The sequence below is a fragment of the Prunus dulcis genome, chromosome 7, assembly GCF_902201215.1.
Source record: "Prunus dulcis chromosome 7, ALMONDv2, whole genome shotgun sequence".
Classification (NCBI taxonomy): Eukaryota; Viridiplantae; Streptophyta; class Magnoliopsida; order Rosales; family Rosaceae; genus Prunus; species Prunus dulcis.
The window spans coordinates 6,114,581-6,137,342 of record NC_047656.1 but is presented as its reverse complement, the minus strand read 5'-3'; the positions used below and the strand labels follow the sequence as shown (position 1 = coordinate 6,137,342).

General features: G+C 36.5%; 3 protein-coding genes across 7 annotated transcripts; 2 read left to right on the top strand and 1 right to left on the bottom strand.

Annotated features, from left to right (window-relative positions):
• Positions 1–6,186: 6,186 nt before the first annotated feature.
• Positions 6,187–7,504, top strand: LOC117635068 (transcription factor ORG2-like). The gene is made up of 3 exons (XM_034369399.1): positions 6,187–6,566; positions 6,762–7,118; positions 7,211–7,504. Exons 1-3 carry the CDS (start codon positions 6,195–6,197, stop codon positions 7,274–7,276), a joined length of 795 nt encoding a protein of 264 aa, XP_034225290.1. The 5' UTR covers positions 6,187–6,194; the 3' UTR covers positions 7,277–7,504.
• A 4,976-nt stretch (positions 7,505–12,480) lies between these two features.
• LOC117635860 (pentatricopeptide repeat-containing protein At5g39710-like) lies at positions 12,481–17,509 on the bottom strand. Of its 5 annotated transcripts, none has more exons than XM_034370235.1 (6): positions 14,715–17,509; positions 13,871–13,949; positions 13,479–13,775; positions 13,285–13,397; positions 12,812–12,892; positions 12,481–12,714 (listed from the first exon to the last, which is right to left on the bottom strand). In XM_034370235.1, exon 1 carries the CDS (start codon positions 17,417–17,419, stop codon positions 15,164–15,166), a length of 2,256 nt encoding a protein of 751 aa, XP_034226126.1. In that variant the 5' UTR covers positions 17,420–17,509; the 3' UTR covers positions 12,481–12,714; positions 12,812–12,892; positions 13,285–13,397; positions 13,479–13,775; positions 13,871–13,949; positions 14,715–15,163. The 5 variants fall into 5 exon arrangements, with proteins under 5 accessions (XP_034226126.1, XP_034226129.1, XP_034226127.1 ...); XM_034370238.1 differs by having other exon boundaries at positions 12,823–12,892; XM_034370236.1 differs by lacking the exon at positions 13,871–13,949 and having other exon boundaries at positions 13,479–13,821.
• Positions 17,510–18,705: 1,196 nt separating this feature from the next.
• On the top strand, positions 18,706–21,202 carry LOC117635259 (zinc finger MYM-type protein 1-like). Its single transcript, XM_034369607.1, has 3 exons — positions 18,706–19,771; positions 19,859–21,019; positions 21,135–21,202. The coding sequence occupies exons 1-3, from the start codon at positions 18,706–18,708 to the stop codon at positions 21,200–21,202; spliced, it is 2,295 nt and encodes a 764-aa protein (XP_034225498.1).
• The last annotated feature ends 1,560 nt before the right edge of the window (positions 21,203–22,762 follow it).

The following is a 22,762-nucleotide window of genomic DNA, read 5'->3' as shown; positions in this document are numbered from 1 at the left end:
ATTATTTTAATAATGGAAACTATGAAATTTATGTTTGTGTGAATGATCGTTGGTCTAGAAATAATATTATTTTCCTGATTAAATTACGTTGTAGTCTATTATAGACTGGTATCATTAAAGTGGGAATACCTCTAGTATTAGTTTAGATAAGTGAGAGTATGTCAGTTTGAAGTGTTATACGCACTACCCTAAGTACCACCCTGTGATTGTTAGGTCCCACGTGGCGTAGGTTATTCGGCGTGCGGACAGGCCCCATACTTGGCGTTGGAATTTCCGGCGTATGGGGAGATATTATGTTGAGGTCGCACGTGACGTAGGTTATCCGAAGTGTTGACAGGCCCCATAGTGGCGTTGGAATTTCCGGCGTATGGGGAGATTATATAATTGTCAGGTCACCCGTGGCGTAGGATTTTCCAGTGAGATGACAGACCCCATATGTGGCGTTGGAATTTCCAGCATATGGGGAGATTATGTGATTGTTAGGTCTGGCGTGGAATAGGATTTTCCGGCATTGAGACAGACCCCATACGTGGCGTTGGAATTTTCGGCGTATGGGGGAGATGATATGATTGTTAGATCCCACATAGCGTAGGTTATCCGGCGTGAGGACAGACCTCATACGTGGCCTTAGAATTTCCGGCGTAAGGGGAGATGCTATGATTGTTAGGTCACACGTGGCGTAGGTTATCCAGCGTGATGACAGGCCCCATACATGGCGTTGGAATTTCTGGCATATGGGGAGATTATGTGAATAACAGAGAGATGAACAAAGGTATTGTATGTGTTTGGAATCGGGTTTTAGTAGGAAGAACTACGTGTGGCTTGATCCCTTAGTAAGGGTACGTAGGCAGCCTAGGGTAGTGCCTAGGTGCAGCCGCGGGCTAAACTTTACTCATGTTGTGTGATGGAGATTGGTTCGGACCTTGTTGTTGGTCCTGAAATTTAGGTGAAAATGAGATGCAGTATTGTTAGGAGGTTTAAATTTTGTACGTTTAATATTTGAGAATTTAGATGATGGAAATCGCATTTGGCGTTCATAAATGTGTTTGAGTTTATATTTGCATTGTTTAGAGTTTGTTGGTGGTTTTGTTTCGAATTATTTGAAGGTCAGAGGCCGATTATATGATATGCATGAAATTATCTTGTGCATGCTGCCAGTTGTGGATATCAAATGTGTTTTATGCAGGTTGAAATTTGGGGAATGATCAAATTACAAGGGAGACTTTGCCGAAATTTCGGCAGAAAGTCCTGTCGTTTATTAAGTGGGCCCGGCATCAGGCTGATGTCGGGAATTCCACAAGATTCATCTCGGATTTCGGAAAATTCGGGGCGGGTCCTGTCATTATCCCTTTTTACTGTCATAATTAAATTTACTTTAAATTAGACAAACAATTTCTATCATTTTTACTATAAGAGTGATTAATCATGACTCATGATGATTACCTGTAATCACAATACTGCCCTTATTATGGAGTCCCACTCTTGAAAAATGAAGCAGCAGTATGATTGTTGATTTTTTGTAGGCTCCACTCTTGTTTTGATTCCTATAATTAGGGGTGGACACATTAATTCGGCTGACTGACTAAACTGGCCCAAGCAAACTGTAATAGCTAGTTTGGTTTGATTTTGACCTAAAGAGAATTCAAACGGTTTAAAAAGGAAATTGGACCGTGATGGTTTGGTTTGACTTGGTTTTGAGTTTTGACAAACCGACCTAAACTGAACCCGACGATCTACTTGTTTATTTATATTTATTTTATTTTATATTACATGTGTAGTCCTTTCATTCGATAATAATTATATAAGGATGTTGATAGGTTTGATGAAACTTAAGTTATTGATATTTGAATTTTAATTATATAAGTGTGTTAAATTTTAGGATGGTTTGATACGCTAGAAATGAGAATGAAAAAAATAAAATAATTGGGCTTACGAACGGAAATAAAAAAGAATTGGGCTTAGACCCAAATTGAACCAAAACGTCTTAAATTGGGCTGGTTCGGTTTCCATCCTCACTTTTTCAATACCGAATTGAACTAAACCATTTTATTGTAATTGGTTTGGTCACGAATTTTGAAGTGAAACCGATTCAATTTGGACCATGCCTACCCCTGGCCCTCTATTGAGGGATCCCTCAAATAATTTTATTTAAGAGACACCCTTTAGGGTACCCTACGAAAAAAAAAATTTCACCATTCAAACCATCTATTTTTGAGGTCTTCATTTATAGATCATCCATACAAAAAATTAGACAAATCAGAAACCGTTTAGACATCTAATTGTGTCATACAAAACCAATGAACACAGTGCTTTAAGAAAGTATTAAAATTTTAATAATTTAATTGAGTGCTTAAATAATATCGGATTCAAGTGATTTTTTGTAGAGATGATCTTTAAATGAATATCTACAAAATAGATAGTGTGGATTTGTGAAATACAATCCGAAGTGAGCCTTACAAGGGTGTCACTCAATGGAAGATCTTTGTATGTATAAATACATAACATGATATATAATTGATACACCCATACTAATATCTAACTTAATCGGGTTGCTAAATCTTAACACAAATACTCTACACAACGAAAAACCCTAAGAATTCATATAAAACTAATATGTAAATATTTACAAAAACCCCTTGAGTGTATCACTGAAATTGTGTTATATAAAAATTATATTTTATTGATAAAATTTATTTTTTTATTTTAAATTAATAAAATAAATGAATTATTAAAAAATGCAAACGAGACAGAACATTGTTTTTAGTTCTATCCATGGATTGAAGTCTCTAGTTACAACCGTAACATTCCTAAAACATAAAGTTATGCTTATAAAAAACTATATTTTTAGTTCAGTTAAATAAAATTGACATTCTAAAATAATAAATATTATTAACGAAAACGTTTAAATCCCTAATTCTTAAACAAGTTTTTATTCATCAATTTAATGGTTTTCTAAAAAATATTGCATTTAATTAACTCCTTCAATCTCGATAATTGAATAAAAATAGGTTATTATGGTTTCAAATAAGCCGCTATGGTGAAATCGGTAGACACATTGCTCTTAGGAAGCAATGCTAGAGCATCTCGGTTCAAGTCCAAGTGGCGGCATGGCATCTTCTAAAAGAGTAAGTCCTATATTGAATTCAATTCCCGATTTCAATTCCTATAATTGCAGGAACCCCTTTTAATAATTTTTATGATATTTTCAACTTTAGAGCATATATTAACTCATATATCATTTTCTATCATTTCAATGTAATTACAATTCATTTGATCACTTTATTAGTCTATGATTTAATGAAATCATAGGACTATATGATTCATCAGAAAAGAATATGATAATTAATATATATATATATATATATATATATGAGCTTAGTTAACGTGGAAAGATAATCAATGAGCTTATATTAAAATTAATTAATGCACATTTAATGGCGGATCCAGGAATTTCTATAGGGGTAGGCTAAATAATTTTGTTTTCAGAGGAGATATATTATAAGCTTTTTGTCTCTTGAAACAAAAATGTAAATAAAATTTTATAAATCAAACAAAGTCACATGACAAGCAAATATAACACAAAGAAGTACAAAATCTAAATAAATATAAAATCAAACACATTGTCCAACTTCAAAAAAATATGTTCGATTGCAAAAACATTTAAAGAGCTTGCCCTTCGAATCTCATCACGTTGATTGATTGGGTGTTCACAAATTGGAATGCGTTTCCCAGGATCCTATTCTAAAGAAGCAATATCAAACTCTTTGGGTTCATGTAATAACCCAAACCTTAATTAATATTTAACTATTAAACTATTAAGAAGAAAGGACACTTTTGCCCTTAGAATATTCTAGTAAAGGAAAAGTTGACTTTTTGACCGAGAAAGAATTTGACTATTCCACTTGCATCGTTGCGTAGAGCGCGACGAAACGAGTCCGTAGACACGGAATGGACTCGAATCGGCCAGGTGTCGATCACAAACAGGGTTCGGCTCGGATTCCAAAGGGGAATTTAGGTCGGGTGTCCTGTCAGTTCAACTACTTGAAATCCGAGTTCAAGAAGTTCCTCAGGAATTGAAGTATCAACATTAGATTTGTTATCGTTATCACTTTTTTTAAAGAATGAATAAATAGTTTTTCCTCTCTTTTGCCGGTCTATTATCATCATGTAACATGATATCCTAACAAGAAATACTAGACACCAAAAATCGTATATGCTAATTAATAATTCAAGTTGCAAAAATAAAACATATATCAATAATCTCCAAAAAATTTCACCAAACCCTAAATCATGAAAACTTAACAACAATTAAAATTGAAAATTGAATATATATAAAAAAATGAGAAAAAATTACCAAGATTGAAGAACCCACTAAAAATAGGTTGGTACAATTTTTTAGAGGAGGAGAGCTATTTCCTCTAGGCTCTCAAGGACCAAATATGGTGTTTTGAGTGGCTAGAATAAATCTTTTGATGTTTGCTCTCTGTGGGTGTAGTCTAATATCAATACCATTAGAATAGCTCAAGTTGGTAGAGCCTGCGTGAGGTCTGCTCCTAATCAAATGTATATAGGTTTAGATTGATATTTATTATTTCCTATATGCTTCTGGGGTGGGCTTATTTTAAATAGAGAACTAACTATTATTTACTTTACTTAATTTGGACTATTATTAATTTATTATATTTATTTAATACAGTAGACTAATATTTATTGGAGTTTGAATAAACTTATAAAATTTAAATCATATTTAATATTTAGAAATCTTCCCCTAGGCTGGATCCCACCTCAGCCTAGGCATAAATCCGCCCTTGTGCACACTTGAAAACCATCTGCACAGGAAAAACACAGTGCAAGGGAAAATGTCAACTAAACAAACGTCATTTGTTGCTTGGAAATATAGAGATACAAATGTTTGTTTCTGCATATAAGGAGGATGTGCGTGCGGTCTCCATGGGACACAGCAGCTTATACACGTGGAATAAGTAGCAAACTCCGTCGTGGCCTCGTGTATGTTAATGCTTGACACGCGCTGTCTGCACTTCCGACTATTTGTGAATCTTGCAAGAAATCTCACCAACTCTTTTCCTTTGCAGTTTTAACTTCAGCCAAACCCGAGACAATTTTTTGTTTTTTATTTTTGTTTTTCTTTTATATAGACAAGATTTTATTTTAATTTAATCTAAACTGCGGATAAGAGGATTTGAACTCAGGTACAGAGTGAAGATCATATTTACTATAACTAACTTGAGTAAGCTCATAACCTTTTCTTTTTTTCTCCTGGAAAAGAACCCACGGAGCATTTAATTGCCCTTTGTATTTCCGACTGCCCAAAGAGGAGCTTGCAGGAACATGAAATGCATTTGAAAAAAAAAAAACTCTCATCTTTTATATCAACGACATTTCTCAACTCCAAGTATTCGAAAACAAAGTTGGGAATTTTAACAATATATAACATGTTTATACAACCCGACTATGGAGACCTCAAAGATAAAACGACACTAGATCATATTATATTGCAATTGATGTGTTCTTAATATATGAATTATAGAGTAAATTGTTAATTTAAAAAACTGTCACACTATAATGATCGAATTAATGTGGCAAAAAAGTACAATCCCTCTAGTGTTACTCAAAGAACGAAACTGCAATATCATCGCCTCTATGCATAAACATCTAGAGTGAGAGATAACTAATTATCATGACTTATTTGGGTCTCTATGTCTATGTTTTCCAATTGGATTTTCAGCTGTTTTACTTAAACTCGAACTATAACGTTAATTGAACTTAACTCGCATAACAAAAAAATAAGAAAAGTTACGATCCGAACTCATTAAAACATCCAATTTTGCCCTCATTATCAAATTTTTCGAATTTCATCCATTTTTTCATCTAAAAAATCAGGTTTTCGGTGTCCTTAACGTGACTTATTACTTGAGTTTATTATTATTATTACTACTATTAAAGACTGAACTCTGAACCTTAATACTAATAATACATAAGGTTAAGCTACGTAGATCGCTCCCCCAACAAAGGGCACATGCCCACACGCAGTGGAAGTGGACAAGTCGTTTTCACAACCATCTTATATTGTAAAGCATATTTTCATTTTTTACAGAAAAAAAAACAACAATATTTTAGTTAACAAATGCTGAGATGAATCATGAAAACGACAGCTATTTGTATATATAGATGACATGATCATCTCACTTTCTAAGAAAATTTGGCCAAAACGCAGCCCCAAATTAACTGATCATCACATCATGCTAGCTTTATCTCCTCCTTTGTTTTCAACGATTGCATGGCCTTCAGAGGATCTCTTAAGTCATGACCAGAACTACTTCTACAGAGACAGTTCTATTGATCAAAGTGCAGAGTCCTTCCTTCATATCCTTCCATCTCATCAGCCGCAAGTTGACCTCCATCGTTCCACTACTATCAGCGGCGATTACTCCGGCGTTTCTACAATGGTGAAGAAGCTTAACCATAATGCTAGCGAGCGTGACCGTCGCAAGAAGATGAACAGCTTGTATTCCTCACTGCGTTCACTGCTTCCTGTCGATCAAGGGGTACGTACAAAATGATAATTTTATTAACATCGAACTGCATCAGTTTCCTCATTTCTCTTGTCAGATATTTGGCATGTAAGATATCAGCAGGGCAGACTATGAATTTGGACTGTGGATTCCTTATCTACACAATTTTAAACAAAAGAAAGTTATGAACACCGCGTAACTTTCTTTAATTCCATGTGATTGTTACAGAAAAAATTAAGCATTCCGAATACAATTTCGCACGTGCTGAAATATATACCAGAGCTTCAAAAGCTAGTGGAGGGATTAATTCGAAAGAGGGGGGAGCTCTTATCAAGAGCTTGTAAGCAAGAAGCTGCAATGCATGAGGAGAAGCGAATAAAAAGCACAGCTCAGAGATCATTATCTGCCGTTTCAACCTATCGGCTTAGTGATAGAGCTGTAGCAATTCAAATATCTACCTTGAAGACCCACAACAATCTATTGTCTGAGATATTGCTAAATTTGGAGGAGGAGGGGCTTCAAGTTCTAAATGCTTCTTCCTTCCAGTCATCTGGAGGGAGGGTCTTCTATAATATACATCTTCAGGTATGTTAATTTTGTACAACATATATTTAGCTTGCTTCGATCTAACAAATTTGTTTACAGAGTGCCACAGCTAACCAATATCTTATATACAGGTGGAAAGAGCTGACAGATTCGAATGTGAGAATTTAAGCGAGAAGCTCATGTCCTTCTATGCGTGAGAAAAGGCAAGAGAGTTATTTCCATAGGAATTTTGCATGTAAAGTACTGTTTGAAAGTACCCAACCTTCATTGGTGAACAGGCCATATGTCAAATTAAAGAAAAATTGAATCTATTATTAGTAATCCATATAAGAGAGCATAACCTGCACCTCACATATCAGTTATGTGTCTTAAAAATGTAACTGCTGACAACACCATAAAGGGAAAAGTAATAAGTTCACGACAAAAGCTGGCCTACTTTGTTTACTAATTGGCTTTTCCTAGAAGCATCACGAGATGTTGAGCAAACCAGCATAAGGACTGTAAAACATTGATTGCAATCTGAAAGGTCAATCGATAAAAAATTCATCTTGTTAGTTGAAGTGATCTAATTTTTTTTACAGACATTTTCTTTTGATTTGTTGGTGGAATCAGAAGCTGAAATAAGATTGAAGCCCGTTGGGTTTGTTCTGTATTCAACAGAAATTTATAATAAATAGAGTTGACTCGGTGCAAAGCTAAATAGTTAGTAAATACAGAAGTCTGAATATATAGGAAAGAATATGAGATTGCTTCTCTGTCAACGGCATCTTCCTTGATAGGTGGAGAAATTTTTGTTGATTATAAAATTGTAGGAGCTGACTTCGTGGTGTTCTCTTTAGTCTGGGGGCTTCTCTCTTCAAGTGTTAGATTTTTGTTTCATCCATTTTTGTATTCATTTGCATGTTTTCAGTGCCTCATAAAGTTGTGCGCACAAAGAATGCATCGAAGCTTATGACTCAATGTTATGCGCAAGACCTCTCTTTAACAAATTATATGCTTTCATCTTTTGCTGTGAACTTGTGACTGGTAATTACTTATAAGTCTGTGTGGATGTGGTGAAGTTGATAATTTGAGATAGACTAATTTTACTTAACTTCTTAGTGTTTTTAATGATTTATTTTTCTTAACATGATGAATTCAAGCAATTTGGGCTCACTCTAAGCTCATACAATTACTCATTTCTTGAGTTGAAACAACGTCACTCCATGCTCAGCTTTGATGCTTCAGTCGCATTGGAAGAGAAAAAAAACACATTTGCTGCATTTACTATCAGCAAGTCTTATAAACAGGCTAAAATATGTTTGTTTTTTGGCCTCTTGTTCTCTACTCTTTATTTTCCACATAATTTTGTTTGGCATGTTCTTTCCTGGAAAGGACACCTGCATACCTCATTGTTAATTACTTCTACTTTTTGAGTTTTAATTTCAGAACTCAAAAAGGAAAGCATGATTATTACATCTTTGTGTTGGATGGCCTTCTAGGGCTTCTTGTTGTATGGGCTCTGCCCTTTTCTTGCACGTTCTTTGTTTTGTTGGGCTATAATGCTTTGTTAGGCACCCAAAACCATCTTCTTCTTCTTCTTGTTAGACAAAGAACTCACTAATGTAATGGTTTGTAGCAATTGTTCTTCTAGGAAAGGTCCTGAGTTCGAGTCCTAGCATCCGTGCAATTTGTGTGTGTTTAGTGTATTATCACACTCTCAATTGGAAAGGTTCTCACGAAAACATCTTGTTAAAATTGGCATTTCCTTCTCTACCTTTTTTTTTTTTTTTTACCAACGTTCTACAGCTGTGTTTGGACTTCCCAAACAGCTGAGTGGGTGGTGTTTTTCTGCATCATGCCTCTGCTTTTCTGAAAAATTTGTGCCATGTTTGGCAATGGATAGTACTAGCCTCAATCTGGTCATAATGCAATATCCCAAAACCATTTGTTGTGGTCAAAATTCAAACAATATCCAAAATCCATTTCTTTCGATCTTCAGTCTGTTATAGTAATTATATCCACAATTGTCCAATGAGTCAAATCCCAGTTTTCTACAACCTTTCAATGGATCAAATCCCAGTTTTCTACAACCTTACAAGCTTCTCCTCTTTCATATTAAGTGCTATTGTGGTTGGCAGAGCCTTCATAACTCCCTGCCACTGTATTTCACATTAGCTGAGATGACACAAATGCAACTAAATGAATACAACAAAGAACAAATCCACCATAAAATGAAGCTAAGGCCATCTCCAGGTGGGGAGGGCTATATAAAAATGAGGTTGGTATTTATACAAAAAATTTAGAATTTTTTTAGAATTTTTTTTCGGATTTAAAAAAAAGCTAGCTAACATCACCTAACTACGAGGTGAAGTCAGCTGAGCCCCATCCAATTATTTAGCTCAGGCTGGCCAAAGGGCCACATGTGGGCCCTCATTTTAAGAATTGGCCCTTTGTGTAGGCCTCTTTTTTTTTGTAGCCCTTTGTGTAGCTCACTCTTGGAGATGGATTTTGGGCTATATTTGATGATAGAGCCCTCACTTGGAGATTGCCTAAAGGTCTTCATTTTGAACATACATCTCAAAGCTTTATTTTGAAGTGCTACCTACAATGGCTCCTTCTCCTCGCCAAAAAATTGATCTTGATCATGAAGGTCCAAACTTTTCTGCTACAACTCCCCAGTTTTTGAACATGATCCTGAACGAGACTTCTTCTAGAGACAAAAAACTTGTAAGCAAACCCAATTCTCTCTCTTTAACTATATGTATGTACTGATTTGCACTGCATATACGACTTCTTCTTTTTTTCTTAGTCGAGGACTTTAATTAATAGAGAATCTCTAGATTGCTTTATGAAATAGCTACATGAAAGGTTTTTGTTTTGTGCAGAAGGTTCCAAAGACATTTCTGGACAAATATGGAGAGCATCTATCAGATCAAATACAAATACAACTTAAGTTCCCAAATGGTTCAGAACGGAAAATCAAACTCAGAAGATGTAATGGTGAGGTTTAGTTTGAAAAGGGTTGGCCAGAGTCCTCAGAGTTTCACTCTCTTGAATATGGCAAATGCTTAGTTTTCCCGTATGAAGGGAACTCAAAATTTCACGTTTTGATATTTGATGAAAGCAGCATAGAGATTAAAAATCCCAGATGGAAGAAACTAATGAAGAAGATGATGACAAGTCTATTGAAGGTTTGGAAAGTTTGGAGTATTTTCCACTCTGCCCAAAAACCCAGATTGAAGAAACTGGTCTAGATGATGATAACAAGTCTGTTGAAAATTTGGAGTACTTTCCACTGTGCCCAAAAACAAAGCACACAAATGGTTATGGTCCTCTGCCATCTCCTCTGCCTCAAGAGAAAAACAGAACAAATCCCCACTCTTCATCCAAGTCATCATCTTCTTCATCTTCATCTTTGAGGGTTAATGTTAAAGCTGCCAACAAGTTCCTCTCAAGCCACCCATTCTTCAAAGTCACTCTGGGGCCGTCCCTTAATATGGTAATGGTCATTGACAGCGAATGATTATACAACGACGAAACAGCAAACCGCATTGACTTGAGACGAACATGTTGACAGCTTTAACATTAGCCCTCAAAGATGTAGAAGTAGAAGATGATGACTTGGATAATGTTCTTTTTCTAGTTTCAGCATTTTTATAAATTTTAGACCTTGACATGTTTTCCTTTTTCATCTAAAAGAAAAAGATAATGGTATACTCTTAAACCTAAATTTAATTAGTTTTCCAAGGGTAACTCAAACTCAAGGGAAATTAACCAGCTGCATGGAGCAATTAGTCCAATCTTTATATCCTTTTTATTTATTTATTTTACATGCACCCTGGTTCTATATGCACATATTTTATACATGAACATCTTTATGGTGGACACAATATTCCTTGAGGTTCCAGATGGTGCAGTTTGGCCGGTAAAACTGACTAGGTCATGCGATTGAGAGATTTGGTTGCAAAAGGACTGGCCAGAATTCGCGAAATTTTACTCCCTAAAGTATGGTTGCTTGTAATTCTTCATACATGGAGGGAAACGTTCCCATTTCAGAGTTAATTTCATGAGAAATACTCTAGAGATGAAGTATATTTCAGTTCAAGTACTGATGATGAAGCTGAAGTCAATTGCTCTCCAAGTAGTGAAACTGAAGATCAAGGAATGAAGCATGACATGGAAAATAGAACTCATGGTAAGTTCACCTAGCTTCCTTAGAGAATTATGTAAATTTGGTTATGTTTTTGTGTGCGCCTGCCTATTAAAAATATTTTTTTGTCTTTCTTTTTCTTTGGTGGCTTGTCATGGTTTTGACTCATGGGAGCTATAAACAGGTGGTGATCATGGAGGAAAGTCTACTAAGATCAAAAGCTCCATTGGCATTGAGAACTTTTGCAAAGACAGAACTTGAAGATTTAGCCTACTCAAAAGCTTAAAGCTCTTCAAATCTGAGAATCCATTTTTTGTGATGAAAATGCATCCATCATACTTATCAACTCACCTGGTAAGCAACCCTAAGAGGTCAGGAGAGAAATGAGCTGGGCACAATATTTTATATATATTTAAAAAATAATAATTCTTTATATTTTTGGTTTCGTTTGGTTTTGCTAAACAAACACATCCGTGCAAGAGGTGTTTCAGATGTGACCCTACAGATCTCAAATGAGAGATCTTGGGCAGTCAAGTGCATTATCACTGTATACAATGGAAGACCAATACAAGATTCCACAATTTTGGTTGGGGAGCATTTGTGAAGGAGAATCATTTGGAAGAAGGTGATGCCTGTATGTTTGATACATTCCAAAATGTGCTGAGCCTTATAAATCTTTTGTTTCTAGAATGGTTAAAAAAAGAAGGGAGCAAAAGAAAAGGCAAATCAACATGTCAAGATCGTGTTTTCTAAATGGTTTGAGAAAGGGAGGATCCTACTAAAATGCAGATGCATAGGATGTGCTGACGTAAAAATAAAAAAACTCTAGACCAGAATACACTTTGAGTTTGAGCGTGGCACTGTTTACTGATATGGCGTCAAAGGTCAGTATAGAGCATATACCATACCGCTTTCCTGCCACCCACGCCTGTCCGTATTATAGTCTACATACGATATAATAAGTCCATTTTACCGAATTTGAGCATTGAAATTGCTTACGGTGAGCTCAACTAGGATTACTAACATTACTAACTGCAGTAGTTCAAATTCTTCGTTTTCTCAGGATATAGCAAATCATTATTGTGATGGAGGAGTGAACTACATTGCTTCAATTCGAAACATAAGAGGACGTGGTCAAAACAAGTGAAAAGAAAAATGGCATATTGTGATCACTAGTTCTCTTCACAGTAATAAGGAGAAGAGAAATTTGTTAGAGATGTAAATCAAGTCCAATTTATAACATATTGAATAATAAAAAATCAACCCATGTTATCAAACTGTTTATTTCATTTATAGCAAGACTTCAAAATGCAGCATTAAAATTTCAACTTACTGAAGCAAGTTCTTCAATGACAATTGCTCTGTTTTGCATCCTTCTCAAAAAGTTCACATGCACATCAAGCATGTTGTTCCCAACGATCAAGTGCCTTGAGCTGATGAACACTTAATGCAGTGGAACGGAAACTCTTAAAAATCCATTCTTCTGTATTGAAGTGCATTTAGCTGTCATGGAAGAAATAACCAGTCAGTACCTTTACAACCTATGAGGCCTAACACCATAGAAAAAGTCATGGAACATCGAAGCAAAACAATTAGCAACCAATTTATTACTGATGCAATGAGATCCAATAGTGCAAACTTCTCCTTCAGATAAAAGAGTTATCCACAGTCAAGATAAGGCCTGCCACAAAATGAAAATAAATGAAACGTTAATTATATATATTCCAAAATTTCAAGTCATGAACTAAACATACAAAAACAAAAAAAATTAAAAACACAATTAGGCACACATAAAGAACAATAATTTGGATGAAGCGATTCGAGTATCAGATGATAACACCTTAACAGACCCTGTTCTTTCCCTTACTTTTAACAGGCCTTGATGGGTTCACTGAGTCATCATTATAATTATGGAATACTAACAATTATTTTCAAATTTTAAAATGTTTTAGAACACAGAAACAAGAATCCCATTCATCAAGAAAATATATAAATTTCTTAAGACCAAGAATCTGATTCAGCATGGGCAAAATTTGAGAAAAAGTTCTCTTTCTTTTGTCAACATATACACACCCTTCAAGCAGCCTTTCAAAGGGATGACGATCACATATAAGCCTTCATGAGTCTAAACATTAAAATATCAAGAGGCACTTTTACATCGTTATAATTCCTCATCCAAGGATGACCTGCCAACAAAAGATTATGGTCAGTGACTCAGGAAAGTGATGGCAGAAACTTAAAACATAATAGAGATAGGGAAAACTCACTTAAAGCCTGCGCTGCTGTCATTCATTTCTGAGGGTCCTTGTTCAACAAGCGTTTAACAACGTAATTTGCTTCAAGAGATAAAGAAGGCCAAAGTGCTTCATCAAAACTGGGATCAGCTTTCAACACCGCCCGAGAAGTCCCGGACTCAGTCCGTGCCCAAAATGGGCGACTACCACATAAAAGAATATATGATATTACACCTATACTCCAAACATCAGGCTCTGTACTATAAGATCTATGTAGAACCTCAAGGGTGACGTAGTATGCGCTTCCAACAATTTCATTAAGCCTCTCATCTGTAAGCCAGAGTGAGTATTAAAATCCCACGCCAAACACCAAAGACTGAGACATTGATAATAAGAAAGAGCTGGATTATTCAAGAAAGGAAAACCTGCTTTGGCAAAATCTAATAAGCCAAAATCAATGGCTTTCAACTGGGAATTCTCATCCTTAGCGGAATACAAAGAGTTCTGATGATAAAAATGAAAATAGAACATTAGTTTAATACAAATATAATTACATACAGAAAGCACAATCAATATATCAAGTAGACCAGAACTTCTAGCTTTAATGATGGATATCTGACATATGTACCAAAGGTATGTTGCGCAGAAATATGGAGAGACATCAGTTTTCTTGTGAACTAGTTTTAAATTGTTAGGAGGAAACCCTACACTTCCCACATAAAACTTCTTTTGAACAAACCACAAAAGATACCATATGGACCAAGCAAATATAGGTCAAGACTCAGATTTTTTCTTCAGTTCTTCAAAAACACCTTTTAAAGAAACAGCTGGGAACCAACTACAGCCCCGAACAGCAATGACATCAAAAGATGGCAGGCCAAAGAGATTGATAGGATTTTAATCACGCCTAATGAACCAAACATAATGAACTGTTTAGCAAATGCACTGAGAGATATGCCATGCCACCATGATATGACACAGGCGCCTGAACATCGATCTGGTCTAAGTCCGAGCTTCCATCAAACTAGTTCAGTCGGGCAAAAGGAATAAAGCCTTTCAGCTTTAAGCCGGAACCCAGCTCAAACAACGGACCTTTTATAGCCACTTCTAAAATAAGAAAAAATATATATATATATATAACAAATGAGAAAGATAAACTTAACCATTTGGCTTGTTCCCTAGACGTGCAACAACAACAAATTGAATGAACGAAATCACTCGGCTTACTCTTGAAAATTTAAAACCCAATTATGAATACAAACTAAGTACCTTGAATGGTATTGTGATCGGAAAGCACCCTCAATTACAACAAGAAAGACCATTACTAGGACGTCCCTAGGCAGGGGAAACCAAAAGCATCCTCAGCCACAAGGCTTGCAACACTAGAGGAGAGCGATACCCCAAAATACAAAAACGGAAACAAAGAGAGATCCCAAACAGGAAAGAGCATCTGCTACCACATTTTGTTCTCCATAAACATGGCAGATATTGCCCCTACAGTTTTGTCTTCTTTCCCAGTTCTTGAAGAAGAAGTTCATCTTCTTGTTCCGTATAAGAGCCAAAAGTGTCACTTCCAATTGCTTCAGACTCATTTGAGCAAGCCACTATAGCACTGAAGTATTTTATCTGACAATAATCACAATCAAGGTGATTGTGCATTTCGACATGCTATTCATCATTTACTTTGCCAGCCGAAATAAGATAATGTTTGCCATTATTTATCCCCCTGCAGAGGCTCTTACTCCACTATTTGGAAGGAGGCCGTCCTTAGCCATGTCACTAAGCACATTAAAAACTTCATCCATATTTCCTTCTTTATGGTTGATATCAACATGTAGTTTTGCAAGTTCAGCATCAGAAAGCTGACAGCTTCTCAGTGTGTTCCCTATGACTTGACTCAATTCATTGTTCATCTCCTCCGTGAAAAGTGCTTTAACCAGCGCAATAACCGTCACAGTATGCGGAACAAATCCAGAATGCAACATTTCCTTGTACAAATTATATGCCTTCTGAACATTTCCACCCTTACAATGACCATGAATAATAACATCATAAACTGCTTCGTTAGGCTTGTGTCTCCTCTCAACCATTGTCTCAAAAACTTGGTCTGCTTCGTTCATCAAACCCTTCATACAGAATCCTTTTACAAGGGCTACCACACTCTTAAATTCACCATTAGTGCAGTTCTCTATTAGTGTATTATATGTGACACCATCAGGGACAGACTCCTCGTAGAACAACTTGAGCAGAAGCCTCTTTGCTTCCCTCGTCCTAACTTGTTTGTTAAGTCCATTAATAAGCACACTATAGGTAACAACATCAGGTAGGAAACCTTTTTGTATCATTTCATCATTCAACTGAAGAGCCTTATTTAAATCACCTTCCACACAGTAAGCATTGATCAATGTTGTGTATGTATATTCATCAGGAGGCATACCCATACTCAACATTTCTTTGAATAGATCACAAGCTTCAACTAGTCTTCTTTGCTGGCAGACACCTTGAATCAGTGATGAATAGGTAACAGCATCAGGTAATACACCCTTCTCCACCATCTCCAGCTTCATTCTAAATGCGCTCTCCAATTCCTGATGCCGACAAAACCCAGTTATAATAGTACTATAACTTACGACATCAGGGGGCAACCCTTTCCCTGTCATATCTTGTAGGATTCCAATGGCATCTTCCATCCTCCCCAATAAGCAGTATCCATTGATAAGTGCATTGTAAGTCACAACCGAAGGTGAGAATCCATTCCCAATCATTTCCTTCAGAACATCATAAGCTTCAGTTAAGAACCCCTGTTGGGAGAATCCATCAATCAATGTAGTATACGTCCTCTGATTTGGATGAAGTCCCCTAACACGCATCTGATCGAAAAACTCCATTGCTCGATTCAAATTCTTAGCCTTACACATAGCATTAATCAATGCTGTATAAGTGACAACATTTGGAGACAAGCCATTCCTCCGCATCTCCTCTTGCAGAACAAGTGCTTGGTGAAAATTATCTTCCTTGCAATACCCACTAATAAGTGTATTACAAGTCACCTCATCAGGAACAAAACCTTTTCTTTTCATCTCCTCGAGAACCTGACTTGTCTCGTTCATCCTCCCTTCTCGAGACAACCCATTGATTATCACATTATACGAAATCAAATTTGGCTCCAAACCCTTCAACACCATCGATCTCAACAGTTCAAATGCCTGATCAATCTTCTTCAATTTGCAATATGCATCAATCAACGTATTGTAAGTAACCACAGTCGGCAAACATCCATTTCTTTCCATTTCACTATAAAAGTACAGCCCCATTTTCAAATTCCCTGCTCCACTAAAACCCCTAATCAAAATGTTGTAAGTATAAACATTCGGGGAGACCCCATTCCTAATCATCTCACTAAACACCTCCTCAGCAAATTGAACAGACCCTTTTGACCTAATTATTGCATCTAAAATTGCATTATATGAAAGCACACCAGGCATAAATCCATGAACTTTGGCTAAATGAACAATATTCAGAGCCTTATCAATGAAATTCAAGTGAGAGTAAGACTTCACCACCAAGTCAAAAACCGCCGAGCTCGAATTGCAGATATGTAACGAGTCGCTGAGGCACTGAAAGACCAAATTGCCCCTGTCGTCGATGGAATTGAGGGCAACGTCCTCGGCGAGGGCTTGGGCGCTCTTGTACAGCTTGAAGCGAGTGAGGATGTGGAGGGCGAGGCACTTGCATTGGAAGGTGAAGAAACCATGGTTTCGAGCCCAACTGAGGAACTTGAGGGTTAGGGGCTGGTCGTATTGGGACTTTTGGAGTAAATAAGAGGCTGCCTCGGGGGTAAAACAGGAAGAGAGTGAATTGAGATTGTGGGGATGGCGTTTGAGGTATGTGATTGCTTTTTCTGCGAGAAGGGTGTCGGAGGGAGCACAGGCGAAGGAAGAGGGCTTGGGAATATGAGGTTTCAGGAGCGGCATTTCCGGAATTGAAGAAGTTACAGGTTTATCAGAAGCACCACGGGAAGAGATTTCATGAAACCCAGAACTGAATGAAATTTTTAGAAATTGAGAATTTTTGGTAGGTGGCAGACAACGTCTACAGTGCACCAGGTGCCCCATGCGCCTTTTGTCTTTTTATGAAGCATGTGCAACGCACATGCTAATTAATTTCTTTAAAAAATTAAAGAAAACCTGATATAACAAGTCAAGGTGATGGATTTTTTCCCTAGGATTTTAGTGGAATGCTCACCAAAACTAGTCCTCAACTTCACACCCAGAGGCGGATGCACGTTGGGACAAGAGGGGTCGGACGATTCTTTGGAAGGCTGGAAATTTGGCAAGGGACTCCATGAAAACCCCCTTGGATAGCTGCTGGAAGCCCCCTTGTATGCACACAAAGTGCTCGACGAAAGTCCCAAACGATTTGTGATGTTTGCTGCGCAGCTGCGCTGCACCTTGCGCGCGCGCTGCGCGTATTTTTTTTTAAAACGAGCCTTGCCAAACGACGTCGTTTGGTCCAAGGCTCAATCAAATTTTTTTTAATTGACCTGGCCTCAAAACGACGTCGTTTTGGGCCATGTTTAAAAATAATAAATAAATAAATAAATAAAAACAGATAACAGCACAGCACAGCACAGATTCATTCAACTCTGCCTCCAAACCTTTCATTCCCAATTCCACAGCTCCTCTTCCCATCCTCTCAAACCCTAACCTCTCCTAACCTCCCAACCTTCGACAACCTCCATCAACTCTTCGCCGGTGGCCCAGTGCCGATCACCACCACCTTCTACCGCCGTCCGCCGCCCATTTTTTCAACTACAAGTAAGCATGGAAAATTTTATATTAATAATTATAGTGATAATATATATTGTTGATATTGATATTTTTTTTTATGTAATGAAATTTATGGATATGAATCATATTGATTGATTGAGTTTATGCTTGATTGAGTTTATGCTTGAAATTTATGGATATGAATCATATTGATATTTTTTTTTTTATGTAATTAAATTTATGGATATGAATCATAGTGATAATCATATTAATGTAGATTGATTGAGTTTATGCTTGATTGATAATATGAATTGATTGAGTATATTGAATATTGATTGCTATTTGATATGATAATTTGGTATATTGAATATTGATTGATATGGGTTTAGGGAGTATATTGAATATTGAGAGTGGGTTATTGAAATTTTCATATTCATATGATAATTTGGATAAAAATTAATGATTGATTGAATTAATTGATTTGTAGATTTATGGAACGATTCTTTAAAAGAAAATTATCTACGGATAGTTCTTCTCTGTCTAATCCGGGTAGTTCAAATGCAAGACCAATTGAAGTAGATGAGATCTTAGCTAATCTTCAAGCAGACCCTGGACTAAGAACTCGAATGGCGGATTATAGTCCTAATATTCGGGATGAGATCCGAAGAGCATATCTACAAAAGGGACCTTGTCAACCTAGAAGTTATAAATTCCCACAAACTAATCAATCAGGAATTAATAGACGCTTCATTGCTCATTGGTTTGATGATCATGATTGGTTGGAATATAGTATTGCTAAAGATGCTGCGTTTTGTCTTCATTGTTATCTCTTCAAATCTAATTTTGATCAAGTGGGTGGTGATGCATTCACTGGGGTAGGCTTCAATAATTGGAAGAAGGCGAAAGAAAGATTTAACCTTCATGTTGGACCGGTTGGTAGTGTTCACAACCAAGCTAGAGAAGTTGCTTACAATTTGATGCATCAAACTACACACATTGAAACAATTGTGATCAAGCAAACAAGCCAAGCTCGCACGGCTTATCGCACTTGCTTGAATGCATCACTTAAGTGCACTAGGTATTTGTTGCGGCAAGGGCTTTCTTTTCGTGGTCATGATGAAAGTGCACAATCAAGTAATAAAGGGAATTATTTAGAGCTCTTGCAATTTCTTGCGGATCATGATGAAAAAGTTAAGGCCGTTGTGTTGGAAAATGCTCCGGAAAATTTAAAGTTAATAGCTCCTTCAATTCAAAAAGATCTTGTCAATTCTTGTGCTAAAGAAACCATTGATCTTATCTTGAGTGATGTAAAAGATAGATATTTTTCAATAATGGTGGATGAAGCACGTGATGTTTCAATAAAGGAGCAAATGGCGATGGGGTTGCGTTATGTGAATGACAAAGGACAAATAATTGAAAGGTTTGTGGGGGTTCAACATGTAACCGACACTACTTCAAGTGCACTAAAGGAAGCAATTGATGAATTCTTTTCTTCCGTGAATTTGAGCTTTTCCAAGCTACGAGGACAAGGTTATGATGGAGCTAGTAATATGAGAGGTGAGTTCAATGGCCTTAAGACAAAGATTTTGAGAGAACAACCTTGTGCATTTTATGTTCATTGCTTTGCTCATCAACTTCAACTAGCTCTTGTTGCGGTAGCAAAGAAAAACATTGATGTCAACTCTTTTTTCACAACGGCTAATAGTTTGGTTAATGTTGTTGGAGCATCTTGTAAGCGTCGCGATGCACTTAGAGCACAATACCAAGAAGAGCTTGTGAGAGCTTTTGAAGATGATTGTCTTATAACGGGCCGGGGCTTAAATCAAGAAAGGACTCTCAAACGTGCCGGCGATACACGATGGAACTCACATTATGGTACGTTGATTAGTATCATTTCTATGTTCCCATCTGTGGTGAATGTGCTTCAAATGATTGTTGATGATAATCCTAATGATAGTTCGGGTGAAGCCTATAAGTTATGGAGAGAAATACAATCTTTTGAGTTTGTGTTTCACTTATTTGTAATGAAAGCTATATTGGGAATAACAAACACTTTGTCTCTAGCATTGCAAAAGAAAGATCAAGACATTGTGAGTGCAATGAATTTAGTGAAAACATGCAAGGAAAACCTGCAGTTGATGAGGGATAATGAGTTTGAAGAATTGGTTGAGCAAGCATCCTCGTTTTGTTACAAACATGATATTATAGTTCCTACCATGGATGAGGAATATGTAATTCCAGGGAGATCACGGCGTAATGCTCCAATGAAGACAAATTATCATCGTTATCGTGTGGAGATCTTTATTCATGTAATTGATGGGCAACTTGCGGAGTTAAATGATCGCTTCAACGAGGTAAGTACTGAGTTACTTACTTGTTTGGCATGCTTGAGTCCAAAAAATAACTTTGTGGCTTTTGACAAACGAAAGCTAGTTCGTCTTGCTCAATTTTATCCTTATGATTTTTCGGATAGAGACTTATTGATGCTTGAAGATCAACTTGGTGTTTATGTTCATCATATGCGTTCGAGTAGTGATTTTTCTCAATTGGAAGGGATTAGTAGTCTTGCGGAAAAAATGGTGGAGAAAGGAATGCATGAAATATTTCCTTTTGTGTATTTGCTTCTTACATTGGCTTTGGTTTTACCGGTTGCAACTGCATCAGTGGAGAGGGCATTTTCCGCCATGAATATTATTAAAAATCCACTTCGCAACAGAATGGGAGATCAATGGTTGAATGATAGCTTGATTGTTTACATTGAGAGAGATGTTTTTGCTTGTATTGATAACGAAATTATAATGCAACGTTTTCAGAATATGAAAACTCGTCGTGGACAATTGTAACTTGTATTATTGGTTTTGTTATGAATTATGAATGGAAGTACTATCTTTCTATCTTTTTAGCATTATTTTCTTTGTAGAAAAATTCCAGAACTTTTACACTAAGCCCCCTTGGCTACATAATCCTGGATCCGCCACTGTATCTTAGTACAACCGTCCTTTATATTAGGCTTTTAATGAACTTGGGCTGCTTAAAATATTTTGGATATCAACACATATTTATGCGAAAATGGTGATGTTGACAAAAGTTAAATGGACTTGAGCTAACTTTGAGCAAATCACAACTTTGTGTCTAACTTGCGTCATTTTAAAAATGAGGTGCCAAATTAACAAAAGGTGTATTTTTATTTATTTATGAGAAGCGTGCAAACTTGAAGGGCGTAAAATGCAATTTCCCTATCATTTGCACTCCTTCAAGGGCAATGTGTGTAAATATAACTCAAATTATTTTTTTTTAAGTCGATATTCTAAACTATTCTAATTTAATGAAAATGGGATTCAAACTCAAATAAAGTGTTTTCCCCTCGCCAACAAATTGAGTGATTGTCAATGTCATTTTTCTTATTATTATTATTATTATTATTATTATTATTATTATTATTATTATTATTATTATTATTTACTTACTATTATTTATTGATACTATATTTAAAAGCAGTTTCTTTATCAATCAAAAGAGTAAAGAATCTTTATTTATTATTTTTTTTATGAGGGTAAAGATCTTATTTATTATTTAAAAGAAGTCTCTTTATCAACTATAATAGTAAATTTTTATTTATTTATTTACTTTTGTTTATATATTGCTTCTAGAATTCCAAAAGTGCTTCTCAAAAAGATTGAAAGTGCATAAGAATGAAAACTAGAGAAGCACTTCTTCATAAAGCACTTCTGAGTGCTTTTGCAAAAAGCACTTTGGATTCTTAATAAATATTTGGGTTAACGACTGAAATGGTCCCCCAACTATTGCTCTAGTATCATTTTGGCCCACCAACTAAAATTTTCATTTGAACTGTCCTTCAACTCTTTATTTTGTATCAAGATGGTCCTACCGTCAAAGTCTGTCAATTTCATTGTTAAATTGAGGGGTAAAACCGTCCATATACAATTACCAAACTCATTCCCCATCTCACGACTTCAACCCATATCTCAGCCTCTCTCATGACTCCAACCCACATCTCAGCATCCTCCATCCTCAACCCAGCCCTCCTTCCCCCACCCCCTTGATCTCTTGCATAAAGTAGCAACTTCAAGCCCAAAGGAGCCCCGCAAATAAGACTAACCCGATTTTAATATAAGCCATACCCAACAAAAACAACTCCATATCATATTTTTGAGAGAGAGAGAGAGACATCCTCATTCATAGGTTTTCATTTTCGTAGCTTTTGGGTGGTAATTATCGTGGATTTGGAGAGAGAGAGAGGGTGCCAGTCATGGTGAGAGCAGCTGAGAGTGGTGTGGTGACAGTGGGTGGAGGCTGAGAGGGGGGATGTTGCGAGTAGGGATGGCAATAATACCCGTCGGGTCGGGTCCCCGGCCCTAACGTGGGGAGTTTTCGGGGGGAAATCAGGGCCGGGTACGGGGATCCCCGAATTTGCAAAATCCCCGATCGGGGATGGGCCGGGGATGGGATTGTCATCCCCATCCCCGAACCCGGCCCGATAAGTAATATATTTATTTATAATTAATATATATATATTAATATAATATA

Coding starts and splice junctions, on each gene's coding strand:
- LOC117635068 (XM_034369399.1), top strand. CDS start 6,195: ATGATCATCTCACTTTCTAAGAAAATTTGGCCAAAACGCAGCCCCAAA. Junction 6,567..6,761: donor TGCTTCCTGTCGATCAAGGG/GTACGTACAAAA, acceptor TGATTGTTACAG/AAAAAATTAAGCATTCCGAA. Junction 7,119..7,210: donor TCTATAATATACATCTTCAG/GTATGTTAATTT, acceptor TCTTATATACAG/GTGGAAAGAGCTGACAGATT.
- LOC117635860 (XM_034370235.1), bottom strand. CDS start 17,419: ATGCCGCTCCTGAAACCTCATATTCCCAAGCCCTCTTCCTTCGCCTGT.
- LOC117635259 (XM_034369607.1), top strand. CDS start 18,706: ATGGAACGATTCTTTAAAAGAAAATTATCTACGGATAGTTCTTCTCTG. Junction 19,772..19,858: donor TGGAGCTAGTAATATGAGAG/GTGAGTTCAATG, acceptor AACTTCAACTAG/CTCTTGTTGCGGTAGCAAAG. Junction 21,020..21,134: donor TAACGAAATTATAATGCAAC/GTTTTCAGAATA, acceptor TTTTCTTTGTAG/AAAAATTCCAGAACTTTTAC.